At 36.4% G+C, this 13,833-nt stretch overlaps 1 protein-coding gene and 1 pseudogene across 1 annotated transcript in view; one reads left to right on the top strand and one right to left on the bottom strand.

Annotated features, from left to right (window-relative positions):
• The window catches only part of TPK1 (thiamin pyrophosphokinase 1), a 395,367-nt gene that overhangs the window by 147,494 nt on the left and 234,040 nt on the right, over positions 1–13,833 (bottom strand). Inside the window, exon 7 of the mRNA XM_012447567.2 lies at positions 8,809–8,955. Coding sequence (XP_012302990.2) covers positions 8,809–8,955 — 147 coding nt within the window. The remainder of the gene's footprint in view (positions 1–8,808; positions 8,956–13,833) is intronic.
• Positions 12,665–13,011, top strand: LOC105713764 (small ribosomal subunit protein eS26-like; annotated as a pseudogene).

Here is a 13,833-nt window from a genome sequence, read left to right as displayed (position 1 = left end):
GTCAATGTAGCAGGCCATTTCTGGTATGAAATGCCTGGTGGTCCTTTTTAGACTATTACTGCATGAGATCTATTTCATTTTCAGTATCAATTACCCACCAAAGAAACACTGCATATAACCTTGTGCAGATCACATAAATGTCTCTGCAGACGCTCATCTATAAAATGATCTCTAAAGCTTTACACTATTTACACTAATATTTAATAGTTCTGTGGATACTATGTAGTTTATATTAGGAAGTCTATAAGGACAAGCAACAATAAAAATTACATGAAAGATACAGAGGAAGAATAAAATAATAATGCTTATTCCAAAGAAGGGAATTAAAATGGGTAATAAACAGTGTGAGAAGATTTCAATGTTATCTAGAATTGAGAACTCCCCATTGCCTACTCGAAATCACACTGAATATCACTTCTCTGATGTTATCACTGATGAGGTTGTGCTGGACATGTGCACACAAGGGTAGACGCACCCAAATGCCCAGTTCTCAGCAGAAACCATTAGGCATAGCACATTTACATCATGAATATTCAGCTTCTTTCTATCAAACTATCAGCATATTTTATCAGGTTCATTATCAGCATTACAAATCTGTAATGTAAATAATGTTGGGACCTTATATAGTAAATAATTGATCTGGTGAATGAAAAAAATACAAGCAGCAGTAAAGTATGACTAAAATGATGGGGAAGAAATATTTACAACATATTTGCAAGTTTGCTCCTATATCAGATACTGGAATCCTGAGCGGGAATCACCAAGCAAGGTTTAGGATAATGTAAAAGGCATGCCTTATTAACTCTTGGACATCTCATTTCTTGGTTATAAATCCTATTAACTTGTATTACGAACTGCCATAAAACTTGGAGATAAAAGATAATTTATGCTCAGTGTACAGAAGCTAATGTTTCTGTACTCCTGAGAAGCACAGGACCAGAAAATGAGAAAGTATGTATGTGAAACCTGGAGCCATCCACACTCCGCACAGGCAGCATGATAAACATGGCTCCAAGCACCTGACTCTTCAGCAGGAAGATGGCCTAAGTCGTCACTGACATCAGTGATGCTTCATGTCTGAAATGTCCCTCATCTATTTCATAGCATCCCCTGCTCAGAAAAGGTGATGATGTCTTATCAATAACACATTTTTGGAAGTCAAAGAGGAATGTTTATTTTAAGGAAGGGACTATTATGGATCCTATTTTGAATTTTCTATTTTTCAAATGGCAAATTGAACATTCCTACAAAGCAAATGCTACCCACCAAGGTTTTCACTCATAATGACATTTTGACCCATGTTAAGTGAAATATGCCAAAAATACAGTATGAAAAACCTTACATGCTAAAAAAACAACTAGCTAAAACATTTCTAAATGTCTTTCCTTATTCATTTTGAACTGGAACTCTACCTCATTGTGTCCTTGTTTTAAAATTAAATTTATAACTAATAAAAACACATCACAGAAAGGGGACTGAAAAGAGAACATAAACTTTAGACTGAAACAAACTAAACACTTCAAGTGAATTGCTACGATGACATATAGGTCAGTCCCAAATGACTAAAATAATTTTAATGAATGGAAGATAATTACTTATTTACACAACCTAGTCTCATGACAGTCTCACATGTAGACACTCCAAAAGAAACACAGAACATCACAGAAATACTAAGATGATATAAGGACAGGCTTTTTTAAAAAGATCAAGAGAAGCACATTCTAGTTCCAGGGTTTAGGACTATTCCAGCCAATTAAAATTAGTATAGCAGATATACCACAAACTCTCTTACCAAGTTACTACACTAAAAGAATTATCAGTCAAACAGTTGCTATAAGATGACTTATTCCTCCTACTATTAACTTTAATTTCAGATCTATAATTGAAAAAAAATTCTAGAGCACACTATGCTCAAACCTAATACTCATAATAATTAACATTTATATTGAATTTTTACCACTTTTAACATACTTAAGCAAAGCTTAATGGTAAATCATTTAGGCTTCTTAAATGATAAAAGATGATTGTTAGATGTAGATTTTATTTATTTATTTATTTATTTATTTATTTTTTTTTTTTTTTTTTTTTTTTTTGAGACGGAGTTTCGCTCTTGATACCCAGGCTGGAGCGCAATGGCGCGATCTCGGCTCACCGCAATCTCCGCCTCCTGGGTTCAGGCAATTCTCCTGCCTCAGCCTCCTGAGTAGCTGGGATTACAGGCACGCGCCACCGTGCCCAGCTAATTTTTTGTATTAGTAGAGACGGGGTTTCACCATGTTGACCAGGATGGTCTCGATCTCTTGACCTCGTGATCCACCCGCCTCGGCCTCCCAAAGTGCTGGGATTACAGGCTTGAGCCACCGCGCCCGGCCAGATGTAGATTTTATTACAAAACTTCAGAAAGTCGTTTTTCATTAAGGATACAGCAACAAGATGAAGTATACCCTTAAAGTGCATCCAAGATTTATCTTACTTGAAAATAATATCATAAAGGAAAAAACATATATACATTTTGTGTGTGTGTATATATATGTGTGTGTGTGTGTATGTACATATATGTATGCACACAAACACACATATATATATTTATATATACACATGCACACACCAACTGGCTATCAGCTATACACTGCTTATGGATAATTGCCAGCCTATGGGCTGGAACTTGTTTCAAGAGCTTGTTATTTGCATCTTAGTCCATTAACCCCATGAAGGAGGAAATGCAGTGTTGTGGAAAAAGTGTTGAGACAAAACATTTTACCATGTGACCATATTATTCTGCTTTTCTCCCAGTATTGTTATGAGGCTCAGGTGAGATGCTTCTTGTAAGACTATGAATATTATCTTCCTCCTCAACAACTATATGTTAAGTTTAATTTAAAGAATACACAAAAAAATTTGAAGTCTTTATTTGGCACTAAAGCATACGAGACCTTTTCTTAAGCCTACTTTCATGATATTTTTAAATGATTTCAGTTTAAATGAATAACATTTCTTCTGCCTATCCTGACTGTGATTGTAAGTTCTAAAAACAATGAACTGTCTGCTGTAAATGTCCATTCTGAATACCTTCCCCAAAGTATGCACGCTACGTAATGTATAGGCACATTTAGTGCATGTATCACATATATTAAGAACACAGTTATATAAAATAACACCTGACAGAGTCAGTTCAGCCCCAATGGTGCAAGTCTCAGATGTAGAATGCTTCTGTGCAGTAATTTTATAGTTTTTTTCTTTTTTTGAGACGGAGTTTCTCTCTTGGTGCCCAGGCTGGCATGCAGTGGTGTGATCTCAGCTCACTATAACTTCCACCTCCCGAGTTCAAGCAATTCTCCTGCCTCAGCCTCCCGAGTAGCTGGGATTACAGGCATGCACCACCACATCTGGCTAATTTTGTATTTTTAGTAGAGACAGGGTTTCACCATGTTGGTCAGGCTGGTCTCAAACTCCTGAGTTCTTGTGATCCGCCCACCTTGACCTTCCAAAGTGTTGGGATTACAGGCGTGAGCCATTGCACCTGGCCTATAGTTGTTTTAAACTAATTTTTAGTATTAATCCCATTCACAGGTATACAATTAAAAGTTGTTACCAACACAGTAGATCACATGAGATCCCTTTATACCTTAAACCCCCAAACATATTCATATTGACATACGCATTTGTGTTACTAATTTTTTTGCTATTCTCTAAAGTGATAGAAAAGCAGAGAGCCAGCCTGTGTCTCTAAGAAAGATCTCCCTAGAACAGAGCGACCAAGACGAGTAAAGGCAGCACTGCTAACCCCACAGATGGAAGGCTGTGCCTGCCATTGTCACTCCTTGAAGGAACAGAGAGTGTAATCTTGCATGAGCTTTCTGCACCACACTATGTAATAATTATTTAATAAGGATAAGGTAATTCTGTAGTTATTCCAATGACACAAAATCAAAATTATCACAGAGAGAATCTACAGTGCATTATATTTGGAGATTTGGCTACACAGATATCCTTAACATCTTCACCACTTTGGAGAACTGGGGACTCTGCCTTAATAACTAACTAAAGTCTAACACACTGTATGTTACATTCCTATAAGTTATGTAGGGTCATGATTCCACAATTTCTTTCAAGATATCCACATCTGGCAGTTTGAGAGAGATGGCCTTTGTATTGCCCAGTGTTTCCTCTTCCTGGGCCCACAAGCTTCATATCCCAGACCATCTTTGCAGTTGGGCTGGGGCATTCCCGTTGAAGGTGACACATGTCATGTGCAGGCTTGGCCTTTAAAAAACATGGTGCCACATCCTAGCAATCGGTTTCCCCTGTTTCAGCAATGTGTTCCAGTTAGCTTAGATATAAAATGTGAAATGCTACTCAAGCCACATCAGATTTTCCATTAGTAAGAAAAAAACTTAATAAACCTAATCTCAGATAAGCCTCTCATATCTGCAGCTGATCATTACTGTAACATAGATGCGGGAGGAACTGAGGTACAGAGGCAATACGATAGATTAGTGCCCTGGCCAACTGAAAACAATAAAAATACCAAAAAAAAAAAAATTAAGAGACTCTTCTAAAATGCATCAAATGTATCTGTTTAGAAAAAAGAATTCTAGGAGGCAGAGGTTGCAGTGAGCTGAGATCATGCCACTGCAGTACAGCCAGGGTGACAGAGGGAGACTCTGTCTCAAAAAAAAAAAAAAATTATTCCCAGAAGCCAAAAACTGTGTTTTGACATAAAAAGAAGGTCCAAAGCTAACTTTCATCTGGACAGTGTTTAGCAAAACAGATGAACTTGATCTTCAGTTTCTAAAGCCTCCAAGTATGGAAGGTTATTAGAAGAAAAGGCCCAAGGCCTGCCCAAGGTGGACATCTAAAAGGAGCCTGTACCACATAAAGCAGAGCTCCTAAATATCAAGATGAACATAAATAGCACTCCCACTGGACTGCTAGAAAAAGTGGCCAACCAAACCTTGGCACTCCATTGTTGAGATGAAAAAAGTCTCCCCTGAGCATCTGTAACCAGACATCAAATTCCCAGCAGAATTACATTCAGAATCTACACTCACAAATGTGGTCCAAAAAAGTCTCAGACAAAGTGTCCTAAGTGGTTAGTGTTCCCACAGAACAGGGCTAGAAGTTCACTCAGCAGCCAGGAAAAAGCAAATGTAAATTCTCCTTGGATTTACTTTTAACCCACACCTCAAATAATTCCCACACTTAAAGTTCTCAGAAATGTGAGGTCCTGGCCAAAAATCATAAAACACAGAAGGAATTAAGGTCACGAACTATGAAAGCAAAAGTGAACATAAAAGGCAGCTGGGCTTACATTAGAATTATTCTATACTATAAAATCAGTTTGATAATTATGTTTTGAGAAAGAGCCCCTTGAAAATGTGAGTAAAGGGCAAGAATGTAAGAAAGAAGAATCATGGCAGGAATTAAAAACGCAGAGGGTGGGTCTAGCAGCAGAGAGGTATAGCTGAAGCGGGACAGTGGATAGAACACAGAGGTGGTGAAGAACTTCAGACTGCAGCCTAGAGAGATTAAGACATAGGAAATATGAAAGTGCTGAGATGTATATGATACAAGGAGAGGATATTAAATACATTTAATTGGAGGTACAGAAGAAATAAGAAAAAGAATAGGGCAATATTTGAAACGTAATGGTTGAGAGTTTTCCAGAACTGATGACAGACAGCAATCTATAGATGGAAGGAAATCCAACGGATCCCAAGCCAAATGCATTTCAGAAAGTTCATAATTATACCAATTATAAGGAAAATACAGAAACCCCAAACAGTAAAATACCTTAATGCAGAAGTCATATTTTAGATGTCGCTTTTTCTATCAGTGAATCTGCCAATTACACTTTTAAAAAGTATTGTACTGCATCTTTAACTAGTAATATATTGATCAGAGCATCTATACAGAGACAAGCTACAATTGAATACTTTAGCTGTCATACCATCAATTCAGTGCAATATAACAAAGCTCAATGCTTCACAATAGCAGTAAGTTTCAAACTTCAGAAATTGTTGGGAATCTATGGATATTTAACAAACATATAATTTGATAACAAATCTAAGCAGCATATCTGTGCACCTCACACTGCTACTGAAATCTTTTAATGACTTTCCAAAACCTGTGGCAAAAAGAAGTTCACATTTCACTGTGTGGAATTTAAGGTTCTTCACAATCAGTATCCCAATTAGTTTTCTAGTCTGATCTTCTGGCATTTTCCATACCACACCCCATATTTTATCTGCACAGTTAATTGTAAATCCTACAACATATCCTGCATCTCTGTATTTCTTTGCTGGCTCCTCTTGACTTGAATAACTTTCCCATAGTCATCCATAGCAAGCATCTACTCATCATTGAAGATTCTGTTGAACTGTAAGCTCCGTAGCAGGTGTGTTGCATGAAAGGAAGGATTTCTGTTTATACTGTTAACTGCTCTATCCCTAGAAAGGAGCCTGGCAAATAGCAGGTACTCAGGAATTATTTGTTGAACTAATTGAGTGAATAAAATGTGCCTCAGTTGTCTATTCTTTCATTTTTTGGTACTAATCTTTGGACACTGCATTGTGATTACATTTTTATAAACGTCTTCTTCATTGCACTTAATTTGGAGAGCAAAGATAATATACAACTATTTATTTTTATCCTTAATTGCCATGCAGTGCAACAAATATGTAGAAGGCAGTCTGTAACTGTTAACTAAATAAATGGATAGTATAGTTTGAAATCTCAATTATTCTCCTCCCCTTCCATATTTTTCCAGAAAGCCACATGGCTAGGACATGCAAAGATCCAGGAAAAAAATGCAAAACTGGCTAAAGAAGAGTGAGCATGCATTAAACAACCCCCAACCCCGTGCATTAACCAAATGACAATTTCTAGTAATGCCATGCTACAGATGGTGGGTAGTGACAGGGTAGAAGCAAAATGTCAGTAGTATGCTACAATGAGAGCGAAAATGGAAAGAACTGTCCACTATCTTTACAAAGAAGTTACCAAATGATATTTTTAAACTGAAATCCAGTAAACTTCATAAAATTTGTTTGTTTAGTAAGAATTCTGTTCTATGAGCTACATTGATAGAAAATGTCCTTAGGCATAGGCAAGTACGTCATGACTAAAACACCAAAAGCATTGGCAACAAAGGCCAAAATAGACAAATGGGACCTAATTAAACTCCAGAGCTTCTGTACAGCAAAAGAAACCATCATTAGAGTGAACTGGCAACCAACAGAATGGGAAAAATTTTTGCAAGCTACCCATCTGACAAAGGGCTAATATCCAGAATCTACAAAGAACTAAAACAGATTTACAAGAAAAAAACAAAGAAGCCCATTCAAAAGTGGGCTAAGGATATGAACAGACAGACACTTTTCAAAAGAAGACATATATGAGGCCAAGAAACATAGGAAAAAATGCTCATCATCACTGGTCATTAGAGAAATGCAAATCAAAACTACATTGAGATACCATCTCATGCCAGTTAGAATGGTGATTATTAAAAAAATCTGGAGACAACAGATGCTGGAGAGGATGTGGAGAAATAGGAACACTTTTACACTATTGGTCGGCGTGTAAACTAGTTCAACCATTGTGGGAGACAGTGTGGTGCTTCCTCAAGGACCTAGAAATAGAAATTCCATTTAACCCAACAATCTCATTACTGGGTATATAACCAAAGGATTATAAATCGTTCTATTATAAAGACATATGCACACGAATGTTCATTGCAGCACTGTTTACAATAGCAAAGACCTGGAACCAACCCAAATGCCCATTGACGATAGACTGGACAAGGAAAATGTGGCACATGTACACCATGGAATACTATGCAGCCATAAAAAATGATGAGTTTGTGTCCTTTGTAGGGACATGGATGAATCCGGAAACCATCAGTGTCAGCAAACTGACACAAGAACAGAAAACCAAACACCGCATGTTCTCACTCATAGGCAGGTGTTGAACAATGAGAACACATGGATACAAGGAGGGGAGCATCACACACTGGGGTCTGTTGGGAGGGTCCGAGGGAGGGACAGTGCGGGGGGGTGGGAAGGTCGAGGAGGGATGAAAAGGGGAGCAATGCCAGATGTGGGTGATGGGGGGATGGAGATAGCAAACCACATTGCCATGTGTGTACCTATGCAAAAATCCTGCATGATCTGCACATGTACCCCAGAACCTAAAGTATAATAAGAAAAAAAAAGATCATGAAAAAAAAAAAGAAAACGTCCTTAATGTTTATCATTGGAAATGAATGACTTCATCATTAGAAATTATTCTGAGACAGAGAAACTAATCACCAGGCAACTTATGAATAGTAAAAGCTAATTTTCTTCTAAGTGCGTAACAAAATCAAATCCAGTTTCCAATTATATCCAATTATAATGACAACAGTCAAAATATATAAGAACTACGTTAGCAACATTTGCCAAGCCTTGTGTTTCCCCTGTTGAAGTTGTTCTCAAATGTCATTCACATTCAGCTGTTCATAACACGAAAGTGCTCAATTTAATTCTTAGTCAATTTAAAGTTACAACATTTTCTCTTGTTTTCTAGGCATGATAAACTGAAAACTTTCAGGCTCCTCCTCCACATTTTTGCTGGTCAATGACCAGAGGCAGAAAATTTAAGTGGCCACAAGAAAGCACACATGTTCAATTCCACTCACAGTTCAGACCCAAGCAGGGCCAACGTTTCCTCCTAGTGAGGAATGTTTCCTTCTACTCAATGTTTCCTTCTACTCCAGTGTTAGAAGCTTTGTGAAGGAAAGGGCTCACATTAGATTCGCTTTTGACTTACTGGTTGGAGCAGGTAGATCAGAGATTCCTCTTGGATTATTATAATTGGAAAAGGAGTGATGTGAATCGCTTGGAACAGGGTATTCACAGATGCCATAATCTGGTCAAAACGCCCAGCAAGGCCTCCCAGTGTCACGATCACGTCAACCTAAGCAAGGTAGGTAAAATTGAGAGTTACATATCTTAAAAGTTTTAAGTAATTAAACAGTATCAAACACCTAAATAGAGCTTTCAATACTATATCTCATTTGATAAGCAATAAACAGATACATTTCCAGTCTTCAGATAATGAAATTAAGCTGCCAGTTCAAGGTCACATCATTAAGAAGTGACAGTGCCCGGTGTGAAAACCAATGCTTTTAAGTACATATTATAAGTTTTTCCCATTTGTCTATTCACTTAGAAAATTAGCCATCTCTTCTTTTAAAACTCTGTTTACATGTTCCTTTTCATGTGGAAGTCTTTTCTGATTTACAATTATCAGCAAAGCTGATATATTAATCATGAGAAAGAAAAGATGGAAGATCTTAATTAAAATATTGCATAAAAATATAATAAAACTGACAGTAATAATCATTCTATCTAGTATAAAAGAGAAGTAAAAATACAAAATATTGGTGTTTATGTTTTAAATAATATATTAAAAAGGTTTAGATAATGTGTGATCCATAAAGACGGCATGGCTTTAGAATAATAACCTGTTAACCAAGCACCAGTAGACCCTATTCAATTCCTAGAGAAATTAGTAAGTTGTACCAGGTCATGAAGTCAAATGTGTGTTTCTCTGGTTCAATGGTTATACCTGGGATTTTGCATAGTGCTTTGCATCCAAGATGCTCAAAAGTTTGATGAATGAATAAATGAAGACATTGCAAGAAAAGACTCATTAGCCTAAGGAAGTAATAGATTAATTGCCATACTGTGGGAATGTATACATCAAAATAGGGTTCCATGACAACACTAAAAGTAAATTACAGAGAATAATCAAGTTCTGAAATGAGTTTCCTATCTCTGTGCTTATCAGAATGTAGGAAGAATGAGAATTTATACTATGGGTAACATCCTTTACATTAATCTTAAAATATTTTAAGACAGGCAAACAAATAACTAAAAGAGTATAACTGGATTGTTTGTAACACAAAGGATAAATGCTTGAGGGGACGGATGCCCTATTTTCCATGATGTGATTACTACACATTGCATGCCTGTACCAAAATATCTGTATGTTCCCCAGAAATATATACACCTAGTATATATTAAAAAATTAAAAAGTAAAGAAACCAGGCAAACCAGAAATCTAAAAGATCTTTCCAGAATTTGAAGAATTAGGTTCTGTGGCTCAGAAAGACCATGTACTCTGGGAAGTATGTATTACTCCGAATACACAGGCAATGCCTGGGACATCTGTTAACATTCAGAGGAGAGAGTTAACTTGCAATCAATTAGACATAGACTTACTAAAGGGATGGCTTCTCTTTGTGATATCAAGTTAGGTAAATGATTTCTATTTATGTTTAGAGGCCTTATTAAAAGGGCCTCTACAGACCAGTTGGGAAAGGCCCACAGATTATTTATGACTTCAGGAAAACTAGAGAATTTGCTTTAAAGTGAAGAAAAATATATCAAAAATAAGTTGTATATGGAATACAGGGGAAGTTCTAAAGCTGCAGCAAAAAGTTCACAGGATATTCCTAGCCACAAAATCCTAAATGCATATTGGAAGCAAGGCCTGATGAAAGTTTATTCACTATACAGAATCTGAAATCCCTTTTTTAGGTTCTCAATTTTTCATTACTGTATGCTAAGCCTTGAGGGATCCCATAACCTTTAAGACTGAAATTTAATCCCCATCTTCTACAATGGGATATCATGATGAATAAGCAGTATCTGTAAATCAATCATTAAATTTTTCAGAAGAAAGTAACAGTAAGATTACTTCTCATCACCACTCATTTTCCCTACAGGAAGTATTTAGCAAGATTGATTAAAAACAATAGAGGATCAATGCAAGCTGCAGGTGGGACAGAAAAAGAATTGACTTTGAATCATTTTTGCAGTTCTTTAGTCCTGGCTGTAAGTGGGACATTTGATATTCACAGAGATATCAGAAAGAGGACAGAGTGTTCAATCTACAATAGACTATTATAGATGGCAAGTGTTCTTTTCTATGTGAATCCAAAACCCTGTGCATTTATTTCTAACATCATCCAGTCATACTTTGTTATAAACACTGACATACTTGTGAATCTCTCCTTCTAGAGGAGGTCTATGAATCACAGCCACTAGCACAGTGTTTGCAACAGAGTAGACAACAGGTATTTACTGAGCTTCCGTTGAGCCTATAAGTACTCAGGAAAAACTAAATAAACAGAGAAGCAAGAAGCTAATTATTAGGCTGAGTTAACATCATCTAACTCATACAAAATAGTACTTTCCTACTTGGAAATGATTCCAAGAGGTAGTAGCTTTTGAAAAAAGCAAACACGTCATATTTATTAGCTCAGACATACATTTGATGCTTTTATAAGCTTCATTAACAAGCTAATGACAAGGAAAACTCAATCAATGTTTGCTTATCATATACCATGTGCTAGGAAATATTCTAACACTTAGTATATATCAGCAAAGAACACATAAGCCCCTGACTTCATGGAGTTAATATTCAAATGAAGGATAATATACACTTTATAAAAAAGTTTTTTAAAATGAATATATAAATTAGAATGTGAAAAAGGTGGTAAATGCTGAAAAATAATAATAGAGAAAGGAAGATAAAAAATGTTGGTTAAGGGGATGTTTCAATTTTAAATAAGATAGCTACAGTAGGTTACATTGGTAAAGTAATAAAGTAGACAAAGACCTGAAAGAAGTTGAAGCAATTAGCCACATATATGGATACCTGGGGTGTTTCAGGAACACATTATAATAAAATGGTGACAATGTTACATGGCTGCAGGCACTGGAAAAGAGCTTTAGGAGATAAGTTGCTAGAGCAAAATGAAAAATTAGTAAGAGAAGTAGGAAAAATCAGAGTAAACTGTGAGTGTTAGATTTGTGCAGAGCTTTGTTAAGTCAATGTAAAGTCCTTCATTTTTATCAACATTAAATGGGAACCATTTTGGGCTGAGGATTGATATGATTTATCTATGTTAAAAAGTCACCATGCTGAGTGTGTTGAGAATAAACTGTGGAAAGGCAAGGAGGAAAGCCAGGAGATAGCAAGGGATTATCATAATAATAGAGATAAGAGATAAGTTTGCTAGCCCTTATCACTCTATCAAACATGATAATCCATGGGAACTACACAGCAAAACTCACTGGTCAATTCCCAGTCCTTTTATTTCTCAATCCTTCGGCAATATCTGACAAGGGGAAAAAAAGTAAGGACAGCTTAAGAGACTAATGGGACACCATCAAGTATAATAACTTACACATTATTGGTGTACTAGAAGAACGAGAGAGAGAAAAAAGAACAGTAAATATATTTGAAGAAGTAATGGCAGAAAACATCCTCAGCCTGTGAAAGGAAATAGAAAGCAAATCCAGGAAGCCCAAGATAAATCAAATAAGATAAATCCAAAAGAGACCCACACCAAGACACATCATAGTCAAATTGTCAAAAGTTAAAGAGTGTTGAAAGCATCAAGGAAAAAGTGAATTGTCACATGTAAAGGAATCTCCATAAGACTATCAGTGTATTTCTCAGCAGAAATATTGCAGACCAGAAGGGAGTTAAACGATATATTCAAAATCCTGAAGGGGGATGGGGGTTGTTCTGTCAACCAAGAATACTCCTCCCAGCAATCTTGTCTTTTGAAAATGAAGAGGTTGTTCTTTCTCTGCTGCGAGCTTCCAAGATGACAAAGAAAAGAAGGAACAACAGTCGTGCCAAAAAGGCCGCGGCCATGTTCAGCCTATTCGCTGCACAAACTGTGCCCGATGTGTACCCAAGGACAAGGCCATTAAGAAATTTGTCATTCGAAACATAGTGGAGGCTGCAGCTGTCAGGGATATTTCTGAAGCGAGCGTCTTTGATGCCTATGTACTTCCCAAGCTCTATGTGAAGCTACATTACTGTGTGAGTTGTGCAATTCACAGCAAAGTAGTCAGGAATTGATCTCGTGAAGCCCGCAAGGACCAAACACCTCCACCCTGATTTAGACCTGTGGGTGCTGCCCCACGACCCCCACCAAAACCCATGTAAGGAGCTGAGTAAAAGACTGAAGACAACTATTCTCTGGAGGAAAAAAAAAAAGAAAATGAAGAGGTAATAAAAACTTACTCAGACAAACAAAAACTGAGAAAGCTTATCACCACTAGACTTGTCTTACAAGAAATGCCAAAGGGAGTTCTTCAAGCAGAAGAAGAGAACACGAATTAGTGATATTAAAATATACGAAAGTATAAAACTTTAAGTATAAAAGCAAGTATACTGTCAAATCCAATACACTCTAACACCAAAAAAGTGCTTGGTAAACAATTATACCTCTAGTATAAAGGATAAAAGGCAAAATTACTAAAAATAAAACTACAGCTTTAATAATTTTTCAAGCGATTATATATCAAAAAAATATAAAGTAGGACATTAAAAACATAAAATGTGGGAAGTAGAAGAGTAAATGTGTAGTTTGTGTATGTGATCAAAGTTAAGTTGTTATCAATTTAAAATAGCTAGTTTTAAGTATAAGATATTTTATGTAAGCCTCAGGGTAACCACAAAGCAAAGTCCTATAAGAGATACACAAAAGGTAAAAAAGAAAGGATCTAAACCATACTACTAGAGGGAACCATCAAACCACAAAGGAAGAACACAAGAGGAAAAAAAGAACAGAAGACCTAAAATATAATTGCTCTACAGAAAACAGTGAACAAAATGGCACTAGTCCTGAAAACCCTAGCCACCAGAGCAATTAGGCAAGGGAAAGAAATAAAAAGCATCCAAACAGGAAAAGATGAAGTGAAATTGTATCCATTTGTTGATGTCATGATTTTATTAATATATATAGAAAATCCTAAAGAATCTACC

The sequence above is a fragment of the Aotus nancymaae genome, unplaced genomic scaffold (genome assembly GCF_030222135.1).
Source record: "Aotus nancymaae isolate 86718 unplaced genomic scaffold, 86718_ANA_hifiasm-v0.15.2.pri h1tg000002l, whole genome shotgun sequence".
Lineage (NCBI taxonomy): Eukaryota > Metazoa > Chordata > Mammalia > Primates > Aotidae > Aotus > Aotus nancymaae.
Note: the sequence above shows the minus strand (reverse complement) of the source record. Positions and strands in the feature narration are given on the sequence as shown.